This window comes from Labrus mixtus, chromosome 2, assembly GCF_963584025.1.
Source record: "Labrus mixtus chromosome 2, fLabMix1.1, whole genome shotgun sequence".
Lineage (NCBI taxonomy): Eukaryota > Metazoa > Chordata > Actinopteri > Labriformes > Labridae > Labrus > Labrus mixtus.
The window spans coordinates 26,070,766-26,093,909 of NC_083613.1; the positions used below are offsets into that span (position 1 = coordinate 26,070,766).

A 23,144-nucleotide genomic window follows, 5' to 3' on the forward strand; every position below is an offset into this window, starting at 1 on the left:
GTCCAACTTTTATTGTGAAACTTTTGACAGAAAGTCTGATTTTAAACTTTTAATTTAAAAAGAAACACTTTAAAATCGGCTTATCTCTGTGTTTAACACTGTTATGATCTAGAGTATAAATTAGCAGTTTACAAAATGATAGGTTTTCAATTTGATCACAAGAAATAATTTATTGAGAATAGAAACAGGTCATGACATTCTCAGTAGAAACTCAGACTGAATCAGTCAGAAGCAACCAGTGGCCTCACGCTGGTGAGTTCTGACCCTAATATCTGTGGTGTTAACCCTGTCTGACATCCATAATCTCCATTATCTTTGAGTCTTGGCTGATCTAAGATTTAATGTCTGAGCAGGGGACCAGTGGAATCAAACGATGCTCGTCACAGTTGCTTTTTAAGAGATAAAATCAGTGACTGTATTGGTGTAACGGCTCTGTGTATGGGTGTGTGCATGTTTGTGTGTGAGGCGGGGGGTCTAACTGTCTGACACCTGCAGCTCTTCATACTCAAAATGCAAATCCAAGCCCTCGCCCCCCCCCCCCCACGACCCCTCCCTCCATCCAAGGTTACTGAGCAACGACTTTCGCAAATCTAGATCAGATTTAAATAACAGTACAAAAAGAGATTCAACGGCGTAAACACTGAATTTAAGCTTTTTCTTTCTTGAAATAACAGAAGTGAAAGTTTAGTAGCAGATTAAGTGAAAGTCGATATCCCCTCCCATATCACCTCCAGTAATACAAGTGGTCTCTTCATATATTTATATAATTACTGTGAACGATAAAAAAGTTTAACACAATAAAAACGTCTTGTGAAGCAATAGCATGTTAGTCTTTTCTTAGTCACAAAAAACGAAATAATAACTTCATATATAAATTATTATCAACTGTGGTGAACATCCGAAGAAGATTTTCAATTTTATCTGACCAAATCAATATTTAAAGATTTTTACACATTTAAATGACTACTTTAACTGAAACAAAACAAATAAACGTCCTGACAGCTCAGAGTGGAAATGCTTTAAAACAGAAATATGTTGTTTTGTTTTTTTTTGTAAAACTTTCTTTACCAAACGTTGAGTAAATCTCTAAACTGGTATGCTGTAAAAACCAAAAAGCAGGTGCAAGCCCCTACGTCAGCGAGCATCTGCCTGACTGAAGTGTTAAAGTGAACAAGATGCTGAATCCCTCACCAGCTCCTCGGTTGCAGCTGAGCCTGACCTCTGACTGCGCTAGTGGGGGCTACTTACGATTTTGTCCCATGGGGGACAAGCAAAGTGTTGCATTATTTGTATTGTTGTTAGTTGGGTGTGGAGTAAGTGAGTTAAAGCACCTGTTTCTCTGGGTACCACGATTGCACTCTGGGGATGTTAGTGACGCCCTCTAATGTAACCTCAGCTCTCTACTGCCCCCCATTGACTGCTTGAGAAAGTACAGCATCAAGGAGATGAAAGTAGAACTGTAACCACAGTTTACTCTACGATCATATCACTGTGCATCAACATGTATCCTGTTGGTGACTGAGTCAACCATCCCAGTTACATCCAGCTTATATTATTATTAAGAGAAAAATCTACAAAAACAAAGAAAACTTGTTTTATAAGAAAAGTTAGATGATGTCTGATACCAGACCATCACAGACCAAGCAGTCTTTACATATTTTGATTTCATATTTTTGCAAAAGTCTACTTATATTTTAGGCTTTACTTTTAATGTGTGTACTGTGATCTTGCCTAAGAATAAATAAAAAGTGTAACAGCGCCACCTAGTGGTTTTAGGTGGTAGTTACAGTCCTTGAGGGGAAGAGAGTAGGCTACTATTACGAGTAGTTACAGTACATTTTTACATTGTTTGAAGTTATCTTCTAAATGTGACTCTTCTCCAACGATTGCGAGACAAATGTTGTTTATAAAGGAGATGTTTTTAGGCTTTTTGTCAAAATTTTATTGAGCTCTCGTCACCAGGAAATGTGTTATTTTACAATAGTAGCCTACGTGTATATAACGTATTTGCCTGTTAAAAGCCGCACGTCTTGTAAAAATGAACGAGGATGTCTCGTAATCCAAAATAGGTTATGATGGACTAGAGGGTGCAGTATGTTATGTACGGCGTGTCCACAGTGGAACGAAAACGAAGCCAACTTGGCAGCGTTTTGGATCATATGGTTTTGGATCACTTTTCCGAGTCACATCTTCACACACTCCTCTGTGCATAACGTCCGAAGTCAGCCCGAATTGTATTTCTGGTCTAATAAGCTACTGAACAACAAATCCTACTAGAACCATGTTTTATAAAATAGTGACACTTGCTTTGAAAGGAAAAAAAGTGTTTAACGGTATTACTCTCCGTCCTGCGTCACGCTGACTTTACGCGAGAGTTTAACAGGTGCCATAATGAATGTGCTGCTAAACTGTCATTGAGTTGAGAGGAAAAGGCCAACCTGAAATCAAATATATTGAATCAAGTTTTGAGTGGAGATCGAGTTACATTCTCATTTCCCTTTTTTTCACCTTTCTTGTATAAAATGTCTGAGCTCTAACAGGATTTATTTCAAACTGGAAAAACTCGTTCTCTGATGAAAACAGACTTTAATTGTTTATCGTATTTCAGCTCCATAAAGCGTTTGTGTGTGTGTGTGTGTTTGTTAATGGTGAGGTGAAATCATTTTCTGTATGTGAGTCTATTGTTTCTGTCAGGATCAAAGTCCAGACAGGCTTGTTAAATGCTGGATAAATTGAAGAATGCTTATCAAAAGTTCAGCTAAGATGATCCCATTCATTTTAAAGTTTTGGGTCACTAATTTGACCCACAAGTGTATATTTTGAATAAAGAAATGAATGAAATCCACCTGCAGGATGTGAGGTAAATCCTTTACCATGACTAGAATTAGACTACATTTCAATTAAAACGGTGTTTAAATAATACTTAGACAACATATATTGTGTCCTTTAAACGTCCCTGGCTTGGCAGAATTTTCATTTCAGGAAACATGGCGCACGTCCTGAACTTTCACCTCGGATATTTACTCAGCCTCGTTTATCTGTTCGTCAAAATCCAAATCCATCACTCATAATTCTCGCGATAAATGCTGCTCATATATTAAGGCAGATGAGGGGGCCTCGTCCACTTGGAGGGGCGTTGGGTTTCCTTGGAGGTCCTTGTTGAAGTTAGGAACAGTCAAGGGTCTCAAAATCTGCAACCATGTCGGACGCAGTGGTTAGTTTCTTGAAGGACTTTTTGGCTGGTGGTATTGCCGCTGCCATCTCCAAAACGGCTGTCGCTCCCATTGAGAGAGTCAAGTTGTTGCTGCAGGTAAATTCATTGAACCGATTGTTGCCCGATGAGAGGATGCATGTCAACTGTGTCGTGCGTAAAATGTGCGTAAATGTTAGGGTTAAACCAAACATTAACGTGTACAATTGGGTTAGTTTAAAGCATAAAACGTTCAATTGTCTGCTTTGCGAGTTAACAAGGGCTTGTTAGGCATAAGGTCAACCACGTGAGAGGTCCTGCGTCCACATGGAGATGGTTTTACGCACAGGACTCGGCGATGTTGCTGCAAACGTGGCGAATTTGGCGATGCCTGCTAATTGTCAGTCAATAAAAGTTGGAATTGTTCAAGATTATGAGCGATTGATACTTTTATTGAGTTAATAACAGCTCCTTTATTGCACATGACCACGGTAATATTTAGTGGAAATGAATTGCTAAATTTAACTTGAAGCATGTAATCTAATACACAGCTGGTTCTCAAGTGACCAGAGTTTGCACTGCCAGGACTACAACTACACACTAATGCATGGCTGTAAAATATTAGACACCCACTAAGATTTCATGAAAATACAGAGCGTTATTAAAGTTAGAATAGAATAGAATATTGTGTTGTTAATCTAAATCAAGGAACATCAGCTTTATTGCACAATATTCCACTAGAAAATAATCACAGTTGTTGTTAGTAAAATATTTTCTTTTGATAAACTTATTTTTTTGGCTGTAGGTCCAGCATGCCAGCAAACAGATCACTGCAGAGATGCAGTACAAGGGAATCATGGACTGTGTGGTGAGGATCCCGAAGGAGCAGGGCTTCATTTCCTTCTGGAGAGGCAACCTGGCCAACGTGATCCGCTACTTCCCCACCCAAGCTCTTAACTTCGCCTTCAAAGACAAGTACAAGAAGGTCTTCCTCGGTGGAGTGGATCAAAAAACACAGTTCTGGCGTTACTTCGCTGGTAATCTGGCATCTGGCGGTGCTGCTGGTGCGACCTCGCTCTGCTTCGTCTACCCTCTTGACTTCGCCAGAACAAGACTCGCTGCAGACATCGGCAAGGGCACAGCTGAGAGAGAGTTCAGTGGTCTTGGAAACTGCCTCTCAAAGATCTACAAAACCGACGGCCTCAAGGGTCTGTACCAGGGATTCAACGTGTCTGTGCAGGGTATTATCATCTACAGAGCGGCCTACTTCGGATGCTTCGACACAGCTAAAGGTGGGCACATCTGGATGAACGTGACCTTTAACGGTCTTTAACATATTTCTTTCTTGAATTTCTCCTAACGAGCTGGCCTTTATCCTCTCCTCCCTTGCAGGTATGTTGCCAGATCCGAAAAACACGCACATTATTATCAGCTGGATGATCGCCCAGACTGTCACCGCTGCTGCTGGTATCATCTCCTACCCCTTCGACACCGTCAGACGTCGTATGATGATGCAGTCCGGACGCAAAGGAGGTGAGAGGCACCAATACCTAGACACTATCATGACCACAGTGATGGACTTTTGGATGGGTTCTGCACAACTAAACATTTTTACACAAGCATTCACTGGCATTACGCGTAACTGTCAATGTCTTCATATCCACAGCTGACATCATGTACACGGGCACAATCGACTGCTGGAAGAAGATCTTAAAGGACGAGGGAGGGAAAGCCTTCTTCAAGGGTGCCTGGTCCAACGTGATCAGAGGAATGGGCGGTGCCTTCGTGTTGGTGCTGTACGACGAGATCAAGAAGTTTACATAATAAACTTTATAGCCCCCCCCCCCCCCCCCCACAAGGAAACCCTTCACTTTGTTGAAGTCTTAATTATTGTGATAGAGTGATAACAGCTTGTGGTGAATTACAATGTGGGCGTGGTCTCGTCTGAGATAGCCCGGGACAGGTAGGTTAGGTTTACCTGACCTGGGCCAACATGCCACCCAAGAAATCTGTACATACATATCTTATCTACCCCGTGTCAAACCGCACAAATAGTCAAGCAGGTGTTTCGGTGGAGATGTTGTGATGAAACAGATGATGACATCACGGCCAGCCTCCTCTTGTTAGTGTCACTTTGTGAAGCAGTAATGTTGTGACCACTCTGATCAATGTATCCAATCTCACATCAGTTTATTAACAATAAAGATTTATAAGTCTGGTCTGTTTAATGAATGCTCTGTTGTCATGGCAACATGCCACTTGGAAGTTACACATTCCTTCTTCCTTCAGACACTTTTTGACTCTGGCTCCTACATATTATATGTATGTATATTCACCTGTTTCAATAAGCAACTATATTATGACTCTGAGCTGGCATGCACAATAACCGAACTATAAAGCTCAAGCAGCAAAATGGCTAAATACACCCATAAACATCCTGTTTTCACGTGTTACTCTCCTTTGTGCTCATTGTTCACTAATTGAATTTACTATTTTTGCCCTCACATGCACTGGGCTTAACCTTAATATAGGTGTATTAGCTGAAAGTAAAGTGTTTTTGATTTGATAAAGCACCACAGACACGCAGCTTCCTAAACATCTACTCCTCTAACAGTTTGATTTTCTTTCGTTTCTATTATTTATATTCTAGCACACCGCCAACTGGTGAACACGTCGCTTTATTTAAAAAGGACAGAGTAGAATACCGAAATAGTCTTTCAAATATTTATTTGTTTATTGACATAATTCCATAAAGCATCATATATGGGGAAAATGGCAAACAAACAAAAATGCAGGTTTCATGTAAACATCCCTCATAGAGATTATAAATAATAAATAGCTTGTAATTTCAACAAAGCTGCTGATGGCTGCTGCTAACTGTTTGGTAGACTTACATCCATATTAAGAAACAACAAATGAACAATTTAAATGCATTAATGTTGCTTTGAGCATCATTTGCTAAATTATATAGTGTTTCCCCTACCATTATATTAGGGGGGCGGCCCTAAGAAGGTGAAGTTAATAAAAAAAAAAAAAAAAGAAGATATTTTCTTATTTTTTTTTTAGATTTATTTTTGGGCTTTTTGTGCCTTTATTGTAGAGATGGGATAGTGGATAGAGTCGGAAATCAGGGAAAGAAGTCATTAAGGATACCTTTCTGACAGAACAGGACAGCTGTCATTAAAAGTAACGCATGAACACATCGATTCCTTAAAGTGTTTGTGTCGGCGTCCGTCTGCCCGCACCCCCCCCTGCCCCCAAAAAGCTGTAAACTTAGGGGAAACACTGATATATATATATTGCCAACATAGGGCTTTTATAAGCTTTTATAAGCATGCCAACACTACGCACTGCACAGGTTATCAAGTCAATTAAAGATACAGTGACTGTATGCATGTACATCATCTCCTTCCAAACAGCAACTTTCATGAAGAAAGGAAACAATAGATGCCTCTAAAGGGAACCAGCGACAGTTTGTTAGAGAACTGATATCCTCAAGAGTTCTCAGCTCCATGCTGGTCTTGCTGAACTTGGCTTGTTTGACCTTGTATGCGGTCTAGAGTCAGCAGGAGTAGAAACTGGTCTGGAGCTGCGGTGGACAGAAGTGACTGGCCTGGGACCTGCTGGTGTTGACAACAGAGATATATTCACTGATTACAGATTGACCATTTCATTTCAAATTCCTAACATGCATTTTAATTATGTCTGTCAAAGTTCAAAGAAAGATTGAGCATACATTTTTAAATCTAAACATTTCAGCTGTAACCTCGGCAGTAGGCTACAGGTATTCAGTCAGTAAAGCTGCTGGAAGAAGAATCATTTAAATTCATTTAAATGAACATTAAAACAGGTTTAAAGTGATAAGAGGAACACCATTAAGATAATTGGGGGTTCTTCCCAGTGTCTGTCATCCACAGCTGCCTATAACTGTCTGTCAGTTCTTTCCTTCTGTTAATCAAATCACTGCAGCTATCTGACAGCAGCAGGTCAGACATAATGTGTGATAAATCTGCAGCAGCGCAGCTCAGTGCCTCATGCTGATCGTCTTTGTTTATCTTGGATGAATCATCACATTCAGACAACACCACACTACTGGTGTCACTGTTCTTATGGGAACAAAAACGCTCAGCCAAGGGTTGGGTAACCCATGTGTTCTTATTCTGTGCAGCCACCTCACAAGTAGCCTTAAAGTTATCATTCATATTGACTGATCTTCAGATTTTAGCTGTTGGTATACATTTGTACATGGATGGAGAGGTAGTCTTAATAATACACAATGATACACACTTGCTTTAAGTGTAAAATGTTTGGCTGCAGAACACACATTACATTTAATCAACATGTTTTCATACTATTTAGGTTGTATTTTAAGGTTTCCGTTTCTAACCTGAAGGTGTCTTGCTGGTAAAGCTCTCCTTCATTGTGGACGTAAAATCAGGGTAAGAAGGACCTCCCAGGTACTCTATTTGTCGCTGGTAGTCTGCCAGTTGTTCTGAGCGCTTTAGACCAGGTGTAGGTTTGACAGACTCCAGCCTCTTTAGAAAAGCCTGAAAGAAACACTTGTAAGTTTTAAATGTGATGTAAATGCTACTGTCTTCATATCACAACCTTAAAGTTCAGAGGTATGTTTTGGGAATGTAAAGGATATGGGCACATATGAGGTAAGTGCTAAAAGCCTTAAGTTTTAAAAAAAGTTCAAAAAATAAATAAAAAATAAATGCTGCAGTAGAAAGGGTTTGGATGTTAATAATGTCATTTTTGGAGTCTTTTCTTGAAGGGTACATTCATTTTGAAGTTGATCTTATTTCTTCTGGCACTTGATCCATGATATTTTTAACTTATTATTACAGGACTTAATACCTGTTAACATCATTCATTAAACAAAACATGTATTTTACTCAGAAATGAAGCACCAACCTGTGGTGCCCTATGTCTAAATTATTGTTAGATAAATTACTGTTAGATAATTTAGTAGTTAGAGTATCTGATGCTTCATAGCAAGCATTGAGAAAAAACAGAGTAGGCAAGTGGCTGTACGTTATACATGCAGTCACACTCCCACATGCATGCTGTGCAGAAACCCTCGGTAAAAAGCTCCAAATGAAGTGATGCAATAAGCAAAAAAAGCTCCAGTCAAGAGAGAGTTGTGCTAAAGGTTACAGGTCCTCTGAAGGTCATTAAAAGGCTCTATGGTTTTCTGATTGCAGTCAGCTTGATCACCTACTGTCTATGAATTTTGTAAAATCTCCTCAAAATAAAATCCAGTCTTCTAAATAAAATAAAACCGACACAGAATTGACATGTTATCCATAATTGACCAATCTGGACATTTCAAGAAGTAGTTCTTCTTGTGTCTTACATGTGTAGTGTGAGGGGTGGATACGCTGATCACACAGTAGATTCAATTACTTCACTCTAAGAATAGAAAAGTACTCCTGACAACATGGAGTTTGACTCGAGAGAGAGAGAGGGAACAGTCTGTGCAGAAAATGATCAGAACACATTCCTTGATTCAAAAAATACAAATTAGGATGAATTCAAAACCTTTGATATGAAGCAATCTATGAATGCTCTTCAATATCAGTGATGAAATATTTGAAGTTTTCTGTTTTTACTTCAAAAGCCAGTCAGAGGACACAATAACACTCTGCCTGCTGCCAGTTATTTCTTGAATCTTTTTTTTGTTAAACTACCGCTTGTCTCAGGCCCTGTGAAAGGAACACGACCGGTCAAGCAGAGGTATTATACTGGGGTGAGAGGCTAAGCTGAACAGGCTGAACTGTCTCATTATGTCCCTCTGTGCTGCTGCTGCTGCTGCTGCTGCTGCTGCTGCAAGCCTGCCACCTGCTGCCATCTGTCCAAATCCATCCGTGTCTGCTTTCAGGGGAGGAACTCTTATTCCAATACCAACTAACTACAACTGCCTATAACAACTAGAATCCTACACACGATTGGCTTCACATAGACAACCGGATTCTTCACCAATGCAATCATGAAAACCACAAATAAGACTTCAAGTCTTTAAAAACAACCTAAAATGCATATTCTGATGAATATTTGATGCACTTAATAAAATACATCCCTTTGACATTGCATATAAACAACAGTCAAGAGTACTGAAGAATTTATTTTGGAAAGAAAAGAAAATGTGCTGTAAATGCCTATATCAAATGCAAAGGTTTATGGTTGTGTGTTTAGCGAAAACGAGGGTGGATTCACACAGAATACAGATCTCACCAGGTTCTCCCTCTCAATGCGTTGTTGTTCCCTTTGCCTGTTGAGTGCGCTGTGAGAGAGGCGAATGGGTGGTGAGTTTTTAGACATGTGACTTTTCTTCCCTGCTGAACTTCCTGGTCTGGGTCCTGGAGAGAGGCGTGAAAGCTCCCGAAGAAGTCGCTGGTTCTCTTGGTCTATACATCGGACCTGGTCATTGGTGAACGAGTAGTTCTTTCTGTTTCTCGCTCCAGGATGGGGGAGGACCAGTTTACCTCCGAGCTGACTCTCTGAGCTGAAAAAGCCTGATTGGTGACAAGGAAATTGTTACAAGTCAAAAGTATTGGATGCAATATTAAAATTGTTCTGTGAACCAAGAACCAATAAAGAGTTTATTTATTTTTAGAGTGAAATCCATTTAACATAAAAAAAAATCTATATTTAAAAACACAAAAAAGCAACATCACTACCCATATTTATAGAGACTTTAATCAAAGGCCATATCGCCCAGCCCAATATGCGACCTTTGGCATGCTGTATGTGAATTGTTCCTGATGTACTGAATAGGGGGGGTAATGACAAGAATCTGCCAATACAATTCTAATCACGCCGCAGAGGTAAACATTTATTCATTTATTTAATGATATATTGCAAAAATGTAAGCAAAGATATATTTTGCAATTTTTTTATTAAGGGAAAATGAATCTCTTTAAATAAAGCTATTCGCAAAAGATTCACTCCATTTATTAATTTTATGAACAATTTTAATCCACTACAATCCTAGCTTGTGATGAGGTGTCAGAAGTATTATTTATTTTTATTTTATTTTATTTTATTATATATTTATTTATTATAAGAAAAGTCACAAGCAAAAAAAAAGTGGTACAATTAAAAGTATAAAGAAGTTACAGAAGATTGACAGACATGAAGGGCACAATGTTACTCACAGCCATCATTGTCTTGATCAGATTCCTCTTCTTCATGTGTGTTGCTAAGGCCACTGGAGGGCACCCTCTCCTCCTGCAGCTGCTGTGGATGCTGCTGCTGCTCTGTAAGGCGCCCCTCGTCAGCCTCTGTTTGGTTCAGATCCAGTGACCGGTGGGGGCTTGAGTCTGAAGAGGAGAGGGGGCTCACATCTGTTACTGAATCTTCCGATACCTCTGTAAGGTAAAAGGGCACATCCCGAGAACCTTCTGAGCCAACTCGGTTGCTTCTCCCTCCTGGGGATAAAGACTTGTTGGGTCTTGAAAGGGTGGCGGGATCTAAACTGCTTCTCCCTTTGAGACTGCTACCTGAACTTTCCGAGTCTGCATCAACGCTGGCCTCGGTTGAAGTGGGGGATGGACTTCTGGTGCGTCGATTTCTTATTCGTCTTTTCGGGGAGCGTTTATTTCCTCCTATTGAGCCAGAGAGTTTGGCACTGGATGATGTTTCTTCTCCAGTCTGTTTTGGACTCTGTTTGTTCATATCTGTAACATCAACCTCCTCAGCCAACAAAGACATACATTTTCCATTTGGCCTTTCAGATCGCAAATCAAGCTCCTCCTCACCATCACTACCATCATTTATGACTTCAGCTGAAGAACTGCTAACAGAGGATATGCTTGATGTTCTGCTCCTCTCTTTTTCTGTGGACAGACAGCAGGTTTCTTTTGCTTCTGCGCTGTCATTACGGTTGCTCTCGACCGGCTTCAGTTGTTTTGTTGCCCCTTCAGTCTTTGGGGATACACCACCTTTTATGTTGTCTGGCTGTTTTTTATTCAGCTCCTCATGAACTGGCAGGTTTTCCTTCTCATCTTTCAGGCATTTCTCAATATTTTTCCTGCCATCTCGACTGACACGGCTAATGTCACAATCACTGTCGAAGAATGAATGATCCACTTCACCTTCTAATTCACTGGGGTTTAACATGTTGATGTTCCTGACCCATTGACCCTGTAAGGAAGTGAAAGGTTGGTTAAGGAACAGTGTAAAGGAAAAGGTTAAAGGTTAGAGTGAGGATCATTTTTTAACCAATAAATACAAATTGTTTTTAAACCATATTGCTGTTTTTAAATACTTTGATCCACAACTCCACGAGCAATCTTGAATATTTTATCCATCAAATGAACATTAATTCTAATGACATTATCAGATGTGTGCATTAGAGTTAGTTGTTTGCAGCTGCATCTATAACCACCATAATGTGACAACTTATTTTATGTTAAAGAAATGTGTAATTAAAGAGCTTACATCTGCAAATACATCATTTTTTATTGTATTTAAAAACAACAAGTATCTGGATGTAACATTTGAAGTTCAGCGTTACAATAAAATATGCCATCACATTTAGATAAAACTAGAAAAGGTCATTACAGTCCATTAAGATTATTTCTAAGGGGTCACACGCCTGCACCTTACGCACAGCTACGTACATGTAAAGCACGTTTTAAAACAAAAACAAGACGTTTTGATAGCTAGCCAACGTAGCTAGCAAAACATAGTTGAACTGACAGAATGGGCTAGCTAACTTTAACCGAATGACAATGACATCTTACCTGTCGAATAGTCGCAGGAAAACAGTATTTTTCACCTTACATGTACATTTTTGTTTCTTAAAAGTATGTGTTATGTTGAAAAGTCGAATAAATTAAACGCTATTCTGCTGTAAAAAACAAAGTGTTTGTCAGCGGGCTGCTGGGGGCGTCACATGCCTTGTAACTATGCAACGTCACTTCCTGGCAACGGTTGTTGTGTAGTAGAGCCCCGAAGTCTTTTGCGTCAAGTGAAAAGTACTATTAAATACTAATAAAGTATATAAAAAATATATATAAGTATATAAATATAAAAGTACTCGGAATGAATATACAAACGGCTTTTTATTTTTCTGACTTCAGCCTTGCGAGGCTCCGTATGAAAAACTAAACTCATTTAAAACACAAATACCTTAAAATAAAATAAACATATTGGCAATATTTATACAAGGCATAGCTTTGCACTCACCCACTAAAGAAATCCAGTAGGAAGCTTGAGAAACTAGAGCGGACCTTGAATTAGGATTATTTTAATAGAAAAAAAAAAAAGATTTAAAAGGTGAAAAAATGTAAAGATTGTAGCCCCTATCAAAAGGAACTAATGAATGTTATGATTCAAATATTAATTGTTTTTGATGATATTACACAATAGATATTCTCAAGCAGGGGAGTCTAGATCCGTTTTGAACTTATGCATCAATTGTGAAGACATTTTTAATATACTGTAGTTTAAACCTTTATTAGGCTTCTCAGCAGTGAGGCAGTGCTATTTAAACTGTGTCAGCATCTGTCTTGAGTTCACAGAGAGGGAAAAACCCCATTACACTTTGGTGATCTGTCTTTCTCAGGTAAAGGGATGAATAATGCAATCATATAAAAATTGGTAGATGCAGAGACAGTAGGTCATGTTGTCTATCCTTGAGGATATTATTCCGAAGTAAACTGCTCCCCTTAGTGAACACCCTTTAACAAGAAAAGGGATTATCTGACGGCGCGTCCCCTGAAATTTCAATTTGTCACGGGTTTTCTTTTAATAACAATGTCAGACCTACAAGTGACACACACTAATGAAATGCCCATGTCCTCGGGTGAATCCATCGTATAGACCTGTGTCTGGTCACTGTCATAGAATTTACATGCCAATGCAGGATGGGTAGAGATGGGGATTGAATAGGGTTGTTTCTCCTGCATACTTACAATTATCAGCACATGGATAAGAAATCACAATGAGAGACAAGAAGTGTCCTCAAAATTACCGATCGATCTAATCTCTGAAATGTGTAAGACAATTTGAATTAAATGAAGGCTTCTGGTAGGACAAGAGAAGCATCCATCTGACTCTGACAAATGACTCATTATGAAAACTCAATTACAGGGACTGATTGTTTTCTAATAATGGGCTTTGACAAGTATAGATCAGGCTGCATTCAAGAGCAGCTTCTTCTCTTCACAGATAGTTTTGAGTGGGACTAAAGGGGCGCCTGGGGCTCCTTTCAAATGGTTCTTGGATTCATCAGTAAATGAGGAATAATGCACTATAATTTCACTGTTATTTATTCAATGTCAAAAACAAAGAGTTCTCAGCATCCATCAGAGTTCAAGGTTGTAAATGATTACTAAACAATAATCCTTTCAGGTGTACACAAAAAAATGATTGATCAGTGGAAATGTTTTGTATTTTTGTTTCTTTGTGACAGGGCCAAGGTTTATTGCCATTATTTAGTCTTTACTAAGCAAGGAGATTGTAGGAAGAAAAACTAATATTTGATAATAAAACTGTTTCATACTCAATTACTTTAGCTTAGCAATGAGATAAGTCTGTGTAGTATACTAATTTCACCTTTTTTTTTTTAATTAGACAATGGAAGTGAAGAAAATGTAGTTCATGTTGTGATTCGTTTCTATGTTTTTTTCATTCTAAAACAAAGACACACCGAGTAAATATAGAAGATAATGTTTGACTTGACCAAAAAAATTATAATTAATTACAAGAACGTATCGCCATAGAAATGTCTGAGTTCAAATGGTACACACAATTCTTCACTTAAATACCAAATGACATCTGTAAGAGCTCAGATGACCTTTGGCCTCTGAGGCAGACACAGATTATAATATGCAGTTTGATCCCAGAAATCTGCTCCTTTCCACCCGCACCAGCCCTGAGAAAGATAACAGACGGACACAATTAATGCTGTTCTGTGAATTATACAGAAATACAGCCAGCGTAGATGCTTGTAACCGTTACCTTATCTGTGATAACCTGTAAGTCCTCTGCTCCGGTGTAATGGGGATCTAGGATGAGATATCGGATCTGCCCGGTGGTCTCACTCCATGCCACACCTAGAATAGTGTGAGCTAAAACTCCCCCTCCTGCAAGACACGACAACATAGCACGAAAAGATGCCTGCCTTTAATATCTGAAAAACATTCACCGTTGTCTTATCAAAAAAAAAATAGTCTAGTTTGCTTTTGTGGATCATGTAGAGATGTCAATATTAAATCAATGCTATTCCATAACCCCCGAAATCTCCTCACAGTAGATTTTATAGTAGTAATTTTATTTAAGGACCTGTACTAAAGAAGGGAGTAGTAGTACTGTAGTTCATAAATCCAGCTCACCAATCATGATGGGAGTCCCTTCAGTGAGGAAGTGGTTCGCCAGTTCTCTTCCTTTAGAGCCCAAATCAGAACCTTGACTAAAGAGGATACACATTCATCATAAGATATATCAACAGATTCACTCAAAGTGCACTTCATGCACATGTAACCACACTACACACCTCACAAACATGATCTTTGAAGTGACCCCAAGCAGCTGGTTCAGAACAACCTGAACCTCGATGGATCCGATCCACTGACGTGATCCAACAAAGGACGCCTGTTTGTCTCCAGCATCCAACAAAGCCTGGAAAGGAAAAGCCCCCTTTAAACACAACTCTTTGGAAAGTTTCAATTGGAGTTTTGTGAGTGTGTGATGTTTGAGGGACCACTGCGGCACCTGTTGGATCTCCCTGTGAGTGGGCACAGGCCCCTCTGCGTAGCCCTGCTGCTTAAACCAGGAGCAGATGGTCTGCAGGGAGCGATAAGCACAGCCCCAGCCGTTGTCATCCATGTGGTCCTGCATGTAGTGGTGATAACTGTAGATGCCCTGGACCAAGTACACCTTTTAAAAACACATAAAAAGACATGAAAAAAGACAGAAGGTTACAGCTCCACGAAGAGAAGGTCTTAATATTGATCTTTAAATAGGACATAGAGTGTGTAAAACTTCATTTAAAGCTCATGTGAGGAGTTTTTGGCTGGTTATGAAAAAGTTGGACAAAGTGATAGAGTTGCATGCTGCAGAAACAGACTATTTTACTTTTTACATTTTTTGAGATGATTCTGGATGAGTGATACATTTTACTGTTAGGAGAGAGTAGCGGGAAACTTTTTGTTAAAAAACAACAACTACATACACATGCACAGTAAAAAAATCAGCAAAAAATAAAGAGTTACCCCTTCGTCTACAGGGGGGTGACAAATTCTACAAGAGTCAAAAAATTCCTCCCAGGAACTTGGAGAGATTAGCCGTACCTTTCCATTGTCCAGGCTGGGATTAGTGAGGGCCAGGTGAGGGTTCCTGAGGTAGCCATCTTTGTAGGGCTCATTGGGAAAGTGGTAGGCATTGGCTCTTCTAAAATAGGGCCAGTCATTTGGGAGCTCAAACTGTTGATGCAATTCCTACTTAAAGAGAGATTTGTGTGAAATAGAGTGAAAACATAAATCAGCTACCGAGCAAAGACCGGTGTTATTTATTTTACTCGTGTTACATGTAAGTAAAATAAATTGAATCCACTGACAGGTAGTCTGCAGGGTCAGATGCTCCAAAAGATTCATCTGGATCAAAATGATCTGGATTTGGAAATTCCATCTTTTGCAATAGGATCAATTTAACCCATCAACCTGATTCAGACAGGAGCATTTTGAGATAGCCAAATCCAGATTGTCAGTCCTCTGTCAGGAACTACATATAACAGAGTAGGCGACTAATTGTGACACTTTTAAGTGATTTGATGTGAAGGGACAGATTATAACAAAATGTAACATTACAAACAACTTTGTTGATTACTTTTAAATAGTCCAACTCATGTGAACTCAAATGAATAAATAGTACCTGAAATCACTTTATAAATAAAATGTATCACATTTAAAAACACACAATATTTTAAGATACTGTGAAAAAACAGACATGAAAACGAAGCATTTGAATTAGTTAGGATAAAACATAAAGCTGGACAGTCCCTGGTTCATGTTTTGGATCCTTTTGTCTTAAGACCTCTAAATCACAAGAACACATACCTTATTTCTTATGAGCAACTTAATGACGTGGTCCTGCAGATAGACAGAATCTGACCAGATACCTCTAAACAAGTGTGCACTGGATAAACAGTTGAATGTATCTGTATGCTATTAGAGCATTTAGGATAATGGCAACATAACACTTTAAAAGAGCACTCTGTGGTTCTTACCTTACGTTCTGTTTCCAGCTGGCTGTCAGCCACTCCTGCTGGGTAAACAACAGTCACCAGTCCTTCTGGCTCTGGAAGCAGGAAGTGCAGCGGCTCAGGTACCAGCAGAGTCGTACCCTTCACGTGCTGCAGCATCACTCTCTCCATCTCACCCAGCTGACGACCCAACGCCTCCATCAGGCGCTCAAAGGCACTGCAACAACACACAACAATCAGCTGATAAACAATCAATCATTCAATACACGTGTATGGACGCTGACACGGTGAGGTTTCAGAGCTTGGTTGGTAACATCAAAATCGGATGTTTTTATGGGTAAACATACTCTTTGGCGGTGTCTTTGCTGGTGGCGCAGACGACACAGTCCATGGGAAGAGTTGTACACAAGAAGTGGGATTTCTTGGCTGTCCTGCAGAGGACTGGAGCTGAAAGATGGCTTCCTTTTGTTGTCACTTCCATCATTAGGCGAAGATTAATAACACTCTGAATGACAAGTATGAATTCAAATTAAAGACATGTGCATAGACACCATTAACATAAGTGGAATTTCTTCAAGAGCTGAATTAATTAGTCTATTAAGCAATTAGATAATTAAGAGGTAGTTAATGGGCAATCGTTTTCAGAATCATGTAGTTCCCTATGACATATTTTGTAATATGGAAAATGTGCTAAATGTGTTGTTTGTGGTTTACAGTGACATGTGCTTCTCTGTTAACAAATTAATTATTTTTTGTTCTATTGTTTTTATTCATTAATTCTTCTGTACATGCAGCTCAATTTGTGCAATAAAGCAGGACAATAAAGTGTGTCATATTGTATTGTATCATATCCTCTTTTTTTTAACCAAAAGTGCAAACATTGTCAGTGGTTCAAGGTTGTAAATATGAGTATTTTATTTTTATTTTTTCTATTAGTCAATAAAACAAGACACTGTCAATGATGATAAAGTAAACAATCAATGTAGCCCCGCCTCTGTTATCCCTACAGTACAGACTACTGATTCTGCGACAGATACTCAGCAGTTTAAATGTTTGAAAATGAAGAGTGTTCTGAGTGTACTTAGTATTCCTGTATTAATACAACATGTTTTATTAGTCACAACTTGCAATGATCTTGATGTACAAACAGGTACATACCGCGGTAGAAGTCTTCTTGCTTCTCTTTTTTGCAGATCTCCTGCCAGTGTTCTCGAATTCATCCGTCCTGAAATAAATACAAACTTTGAGTCGAATTCAGATGAACAAAAAAACAACATCAGAAAGGCAGGATATTGATTCTTAATTAGAAAGAAAGTGTTCATTTACTGTATCCACTGTTGTAAATCCTCACACGGTGTGTCTGGAGTTATATCTTGAGGTGTTGCATGAAAACTGCGATTTGGCCAAATAAAAACCGGACTGTCACAGACGGTCAGAACACAGGATTCAGATTTCACCTGAGAGTGAAGCGTCTCAAATGTTCTCGAGATGACTTTGTGCATTTGCAAGGCTGAAACAAGACAGACAGAAAATATTAGTCTAATACTAACAATGTTAGTCTAATACTATCTCCACACTGCTGATACATTCTATCTTTCCCATGATGGAAACATGTAACTAGATGTACCATTACTTTATTTATATACCATTACTTTATACACTAAACACCATTCACAAAACTTGATCAAAAATAAATAAGCAATTTGTAATGCCAAAATACTAAACATTTCATGGACGCACATTCCCAAATGTGAAGATTATTTCATTACATTACATTAATGCATTCTATCAAAACACATTTTGAAGATGTACTCTGTTGACACTTTCTTTTCTTTACAATTTCCAGATGTTTTTTTAAACCAAACAATCATCAAATTTATACAAAAATAATCAGCAGATTATTACATGATATTATAATGAAAATGTACATAAACTGCATTCCTAGATAAAACACATAGCTCCACCAGCCAACTACAAGAGTAAAATGTTGCTTTGACATTGCTGCATGGGTGCAATGATGCATTAATAAACAAACTATTAACTGTCACTAGGCCCATTTTTTTTGCCATTACAACTTCTTGTATGAATATATACGGTGGCTGGGAAGTGCAAAGCAAAAGTGTTAAACACTACTAAATGTGAGACAAATTGACATTTAAAAAAAAACATTTTTACATTTTATGAAACAAAATTACAAAACCAAAAACACTTACCAAGGACAAAACAAATTTACAAGATGTGAAACACTTTTACAATCGCTGAGACAAATTTACAAGAGGCAGAACACTTTTACCAGCCCCCCAAACAAATTTACAAACGACAGAATCTTGACGGAAAGGGAATGTACCGCGACAAAACAAAACAAACAAAATGACCCCTCACTCGATCACTTCATACCGGGTTACTTCCGACATTCGGTACATTCCCATTTTGTCAAGATTCTGTCGTTTGTAAATTTGTTTGGGGATTGTAAAAGTGTTTCACATCTTGTAAATTTGTTTTATAAGATGTAAATGTGTTTTTCCTTGGTATAAGTGTTTTAGTTTTGTAATTTTGTTTTCTAAAAGTGTAAAAAGGTTTTTCAAAATGTAAATTTGTCTCACATTTTTAATTTTGCTTTGCACTTATCAGCCACCGTAAATATCAGTTTACTGATTATGACAACAGACTTTTACTGAGGTTATAGTTTCAATTATGGACTTTGAACTGTAGCAGTGTATTTACTTATTCATTGTGATAGTAGTGTTTCCACTAACGATAAAGGTCTTAAAATTGATCTTCCTCAACTGTTTAAACAATAACCTTATTAAATTTTTTAAAAATCGTCCATGAACATACCATCTGTGGTTTCCAGTAGACATTTGAACTCCAGCGGTCCTTTAACACGCAGGATGGTCCCTGAGTCCGAGGACTGCGAGTCAGAAAGAACCTGAGATTACACATGAGTAAGTGTGAGTCTCAAGACTTATCAATGTTACAGCATTTTTATAATTTTAGTTGCTTTTATTGAAAGCCAACAGGAAACCGAGGAGCGCCTGTCCGCTACACTGTTATCTTCGATTCAGTAGCAGGCTGAACGCGATACATAGCTGAACAGAAGTTGACATGAACGCTATGTTTTTCTAGTTTCCGTCTAAACTTACCATCTTATTGTTCGGTAATGTCAAATCACAGAGATGTGGTTATTCTCTATGCGCCGGGAGCTGACATGTTTTGTTGTAGGAAACGTGTCTCTGAAGGCTGGATTCTATTGGACTACATTGGGCCCGCCCACTGATGGTGCATTCAGGGAGACTCGTATTTGAAAAACTCCTTTGAACGGTATCAACGTTGGCGACTCAAAATTAGGCTATCTCAGCCCCCAAAAAATGAGACGATCAATATTTCGAAATAAAAATCATGTTTCGGGGGAAAAAAAGCATCAGTTTAAGTATCGTTCTTCTGAACTATAGTCAGTGCAACGCTCTTTCCTATTCATTGCTTTTTCAACCTAAACGTCTCATTTAGTTTACATTTTTTGTGTCCTTTTTTCAAACTGCAGGGGTTAATAAACCTGTACCTGAGTACATTTTAACAGGTAATTATATATGTCATGTTTGAAAATACTGTTTCCATATTAATAAATATTTACTACATTTGAAGACTTCATACAAAGAGTTGTGTTCAGTATCACACATCACAACTTTATTTGGTCATCAGTTGTTCTTTTGGGATTTAATAATTCCATCATGTTTAAAAAGAAATGAGGGCTAGTAATAAACACTGAACATTATTTTTGCACTTTTACGGCCTACATTTGATTTTTAAAAATATGATTAATAAAACATGTTGTGGGTGCTGTTGCTGTTACAGTAAGTGAGCCCCTGATGCTTAGTTGTGTTTTACTAGGATTGACTGATGCATACCTTATCTCATTATTCCAGCATCAGTGGTCATGTCACCCATTTTATGCATCACTAGAAAAGATGCCTCAACATATTTGTATTTTCATCTTTTTGCTTTTTTTTTTTGGTGGGTTTTGTATTCGATTTTGTAAAGAATTAAGAATGCAAGCAGTCAACACAAAGGAAAACTGTGAAACACGTTTTCTTGTGCTGCGTCTGTTTGCCTCAGGCTTATACATGGCAGCCATGCGTGCTCAGCCAGGCAATGAGACTGGACACACAGTTAGATAAATTGTATGTAGCTGTCATGCAAGCAAAAGTGGGATCTCTATCACCATTATCCCCCGTCTCACATTCAAAACTCTTTGAACCTAAAGACAGAAATTCACTATCAAAGGCTGCATTTGATGGAACACATACCAGTTTAAATTAGCATTTTGGTAAATGCGTAAAGTACATGAATGTGTGTAAGTGAAAGAACCTGCTGAACTGCATTCATAGGTACAGCCTTGTTACACTTCCATTAGTTCAAATGAACTACTCTCTCTTCATTATTGCAAAGTTAAATAAAGCACATGCCCAGAAGCAGAGATAAAATGAGGTCAGTTTTAGGTTGGTGATGTTTTGTTCTAACATTATGTCTGGACTACATCATGAAGGGTTTGTTAGGATTGCTGGGAATATGATATAAGATGGTCCTTTGCATGCAAAGAAATTCAGAATCAGAAGTCTGCACAAAGAATGAATCAGTGAACATTTCAATAAACACACTCAAAAGACCCAATTTATACTTGTGGCTTGTGGTGTTAGTACTCTTGAGCATGCAGATCATGGCTGCATTGTATTTTACCCTGGCTTAAACAATATTTTAACAAATAACCATTTTTATGTGGAAATGTGTCATGCCTTCCTTATTTTGGTAACTAAAGATCCCCTTTTAAATCCACCAGGGTGGGCGGCATTGCCACAAAATATTTATCATGATGATCTTTTAAAGAACTTCGTGTACCTGAATGTTGCATTCTAAGCTGAACTGAGTGCAGTCAGTGGATATATACATTGTTACTGTCTGACATCATGGCCGTTAGGTTGCTGTGGACTCCCTGTGCTGTGCTTGATTTGTGATGAGATTAGCTATCTCTCTGACTATCATAAACACAGTATTAGGGTCTTTGGAAGAGTGTGTGCAGGGACAGAATAAATGGCAGGCTCTGTGGAAACTTGCATTACAAACATACATTTATCATGAGAACATAAGCAAAGTTTAGATGTGTAAATCGTTCGGTTGTGTAATAATTGTGACAAAATGACAGATTGCAGGATGTTACAGTGGAATAAACAAGGAAAAAGGTGCTTTGAATGAATGAGAATAACATTTTCATTTATGTGTCAGCAAAGTGAGAGTGGACTTTATTCAGAAACAACCCACATCATGGTTTACTTCAAATTTCATGTATAGTTTATTGTTCCTTTTTGGGGGGCTTTTTCACCTGAAGTGGGGCATTTTGTTTGTGTTGTTGAAAGGACAATACAGAATCATTTGTCAGTGGTAATTACTGAATGTAAATATACTTTTATTGGTTAGAGTTGAGATACATTTTCAGGAGCTGGAGCAGAACCACGCCAGAGTTATTTTAATCTACTGTAAAGACTCCTGCAAACTCTCAGCTCTGCCACATCCTCCTTGCCAGAACATTTTTCTCATTTAGTCAGTCCAGGTTTCCAGCTTCTCAAGTTTGCATTTGCTTATTGTGTTTTTTTAAAAAAAAGCCAAAACCTTTTTCTTGTCTACTTGCAGCATCTGCCCCGCTCTTAAAACACAGATACTAATATTACTTTTTCCACAACCAGTCAAGCTGTAAGAAGCATATTCTTGTCAACATCTTCCTTTGTGTGTTTTTTTTCCGATCCAGTGTGTCTTCTTGTTTTCTCAGAATAAATGCTGCCTCCTCTTTTCCTCTTTTCCTCCATCTTGACACTGATCTTGCAGCAACAGTAAAATAAAAGACCCCCTAACTGCAACATTTAAAGGAAGAGTCCTGTGATCAACTCGGGTGAGCACACAAAGATGATGTCATCACATGCATCACCTTCTTTCTTCAAAGGGTCGGCGAGAAATGATTCAGTCATTTTCTGCCTCTTCCGTGGTCTAATACGTGTAGTCCCACCTCCCGCGTGGGTCTTTTCTCATCATGTACAGAAATCATTGTCTTCTCCTTCAGCCTCTAAACCTCTGACACAACACAACAATAAGAAATTGGACCCATGCTCGGCACGGATCATAAGGTCCATGTTGTAGAGGATCATGACAAAGAGGTTTGTTCATGCCGGTACAGGTGGTGCTGTCTCCTGTGGGTCATGGTGTGAGACAGCCAACAGCTGTCATCATTGTGGAGGCAGATGGGCCGCTTAGACCTGAGGAGAGCCTGCGAGATCTGCTTCAGGACGTCACTGCAGGTCATTTGCATAGACTCTTGGATGGAAAAGCAAGAAGAGAGGAGTTATTGAGTGCTACCTTCAACTTTGTGTCACGATCCCCTATCAGTACCATACCCTTTAAAAAAATAAAAAAATAAACACAAAACTTGTGTCCTGATAAGAAGGATGAGTGCTCAGTGAGGAGCCTTCTCCCATACACACATATTGCAACCACATCCCAATGCTTTGCCCTACTGATAGCTTAAACATGGTCCTCCAATGGCCTACACAACCCAAACAGTATTGTCAACTTCAACAGACCCAGGATCAGTACAAGTGAGCTTCAGGTATTGACAATCCCAATCTACCATTATGTCTGCCAGTGTCCAGACGCTCTTCCTCTTTCTTTTTTCACTCCCAGACAGATACTTCAGTTTCA

General features: G+C 38.7%; 3 protein-coding genes across 7 annotated transcripts; 1 reads left to right on the forward strand and 2 right to left on the reverse strand.

The window, feature by feature from the left end:
* Positions 1 to 3,114: 3,114 nt before the first annotated feature.
* On the forward strand, positions 3,115 to 5,408 carry slc25a4 (solute carrier family 25 member 4). The gene is made up of 4 exons (XM_061058909.1): positions 3,115 to 3,310; positions 3,996 to 4,482; positions 4,583 to 4,723; positions 4,857 to 5,408. Exons 1-4 carry the CDS (start codon positions 3,200 to 3,202, stop codon positions 5,012 to 5,014), a joined length of 897 nt encoding a protein of 298 aa, XP_060914892.1. The 5' UTR covers positions 3,115 to 3,199; the 3' UTR covers positions 5,015 to 5,408.
* A 492-nt stretch (positions 5,409 to 5,900) lies between these two features.
* Positions 5,901 to 12,204, reverse strand: cfap97 (cilia and flagella associated protein 97). 3 transcript variants are annotated; one of them, XM_061058885.1, is made up of 5 exons: positions 11,941 to 12,203; positions 10,351 to 11,338; positions 9,428 to 9,708; positions 7,578 to 7,737; positions 5,901 to 6,810 (listed from the first exon to the last, which is right to left on the reverse strand). In XM_061058885.1, the coding sequence occupies exons 2-5, from the start codon at positions 11,312 to 11,314 to the stop codon at positions 6,695 to 6,697; spliced, it is 1,521 nt and encodes a 506-aa protein (XP_060914868.1). In that variant the 5' UTR covers positions 11,315 to 11,338; positions 11,941 to 12,203; the 3' UTR covers positions 5,901 to 6,694. The 3 variants fall into 3 exon arrangements, with proteins under 3 accessions (XP_060914868.1, XP_060914862.1, XP_060914878.1); XM_061058879.1 differs by having other exon boundaries at positions 5,901 to 6,813; positions 11,941 to 12,201; XM_061058895.1 differs by having other exon boundaries at positions 6,713 to 6,813; positions 7,543 to 7,737; positions 11,941 to 12,204.
* A 1,248-nt stretch (positions 12,205 to 13,452) lies between these two features.
* Positions 13,453 to 19,654, reverse strand: ufsp2 (ufm1-specific peptidase 2). Of its 3 annotated transcripts, none has more exons than XM_061058926.1 (12): positions 19,547 to 19,654; positions 19,242 to 19,332; positions 17,730 to 17,913; positions 17,562 to 17,628; positions 16,751 to 16,908; positions 16,428 to 16,620; positions 15,493 to 15,639; positions 14,915 to 15,079; positions 14,697 to 14,821; positions 14,536 to 14,612; positions 14,162 to 14,286; positions 13,453 to 14,075 (listed from the first exon to the last, which is right to left on the reverse strand). In XM_061058926.1, exons 1-12 carry the CDS (start codon positions 19,547 to 19,549, stop codon positions 13,989 to 13,991), a joined length of 1,422 nt encoding a protein of 473 aa, XP_060914909.1. In that variant the 5' UTR covers positions 19,550 to 19,654; the 3' UTR covers positions 13,453 to 13,988. The 3 variants fall into 3 exon arrangements, with proteins under 3 accessions (XP_060914909.1, XP_060914925.1, XP_060914916.1); XM_061058942.1 differs by having other exon boundaries at positions 19,242 to 19,314; positions 19,547 to 19,648; XM_061058933.1 differs by having other exon boundaries at positions 19,242 to 19,317; positions 19,547 to 19,639.
* Between the last annotated feature and the right edge of the window lie 3,490 nt (positions 19,655 to 23,144).

What these genes read in the sequence shown, in the direction of transcription:
- slc25a4 (XM_061058909.1), top strand. Translation starts at nt 3,200, where the DNA reads ATGTCGGACGCAGTGGTTAGTTTCTTGAAGGACTTTTTGGCTGGTGGT. An exon ending in ATGCTTCGACACAGCTAAAG is followed by an intron (nt 4,483 to 4,582) that starts GTGGGCACATCT and finishes CCTCCCTTGCAG; the next exon opens with GTATGTTGCCAGATCCGAAA. An exon ending in GCAGTCCGGACGCAAAGGAG is followed by an intron (nt 4,724 to 4,856) that starts GTGAGAGGCACC and finishes TCATATCCACAG; the next exon opens with CTGACATCATGTACACGGGC.
- cfap97 (XM_061058879.1), bottom strand. Translation starts at nt 11,314, where the DNA reads ATGTTAAACCCCAGTGAATTAGAAGGTGAAGTGGATCATTCATTCTTC. An exon ending in TGATCAAGACAATGATGGCT is followed by an intron (nt 9,709 to 10,350) that starts GTGAGTAACATT and finishes GTCACCAATCAG; the next exon opens with GCTTTTTCAGCTCAGAGAGT. An exon ending in TACCAGCAAGACACCTTCAG is followed by an intron (nt 6,814 to 7,577) that starts GTTAGAAACGGA and finishes TGTCAACACCAG; the next exon opens with CAGGTCCCAGGCCAGTCACT.
- ufsp2 (XM_061058926.1), bottom strand. An exon ending in GCAAGAAGACTTCTACCGCG is followed by an intron (nt 16,909 to 17,561) that starts GTATGTACCTGT and finishes CTTGTCATTCAG; the next exon opens with AGTGTTATTAATCTTCGCCT. An exon ending in AGGGACTCCCATCATGATTG is followed by an intron (nt 14,287 to 14,535) that starts GTGAGCTGGATT and finishes CGTGTCTTGCAG; the next exon opens with GAGGGGGAGTTTTAGCTCAC.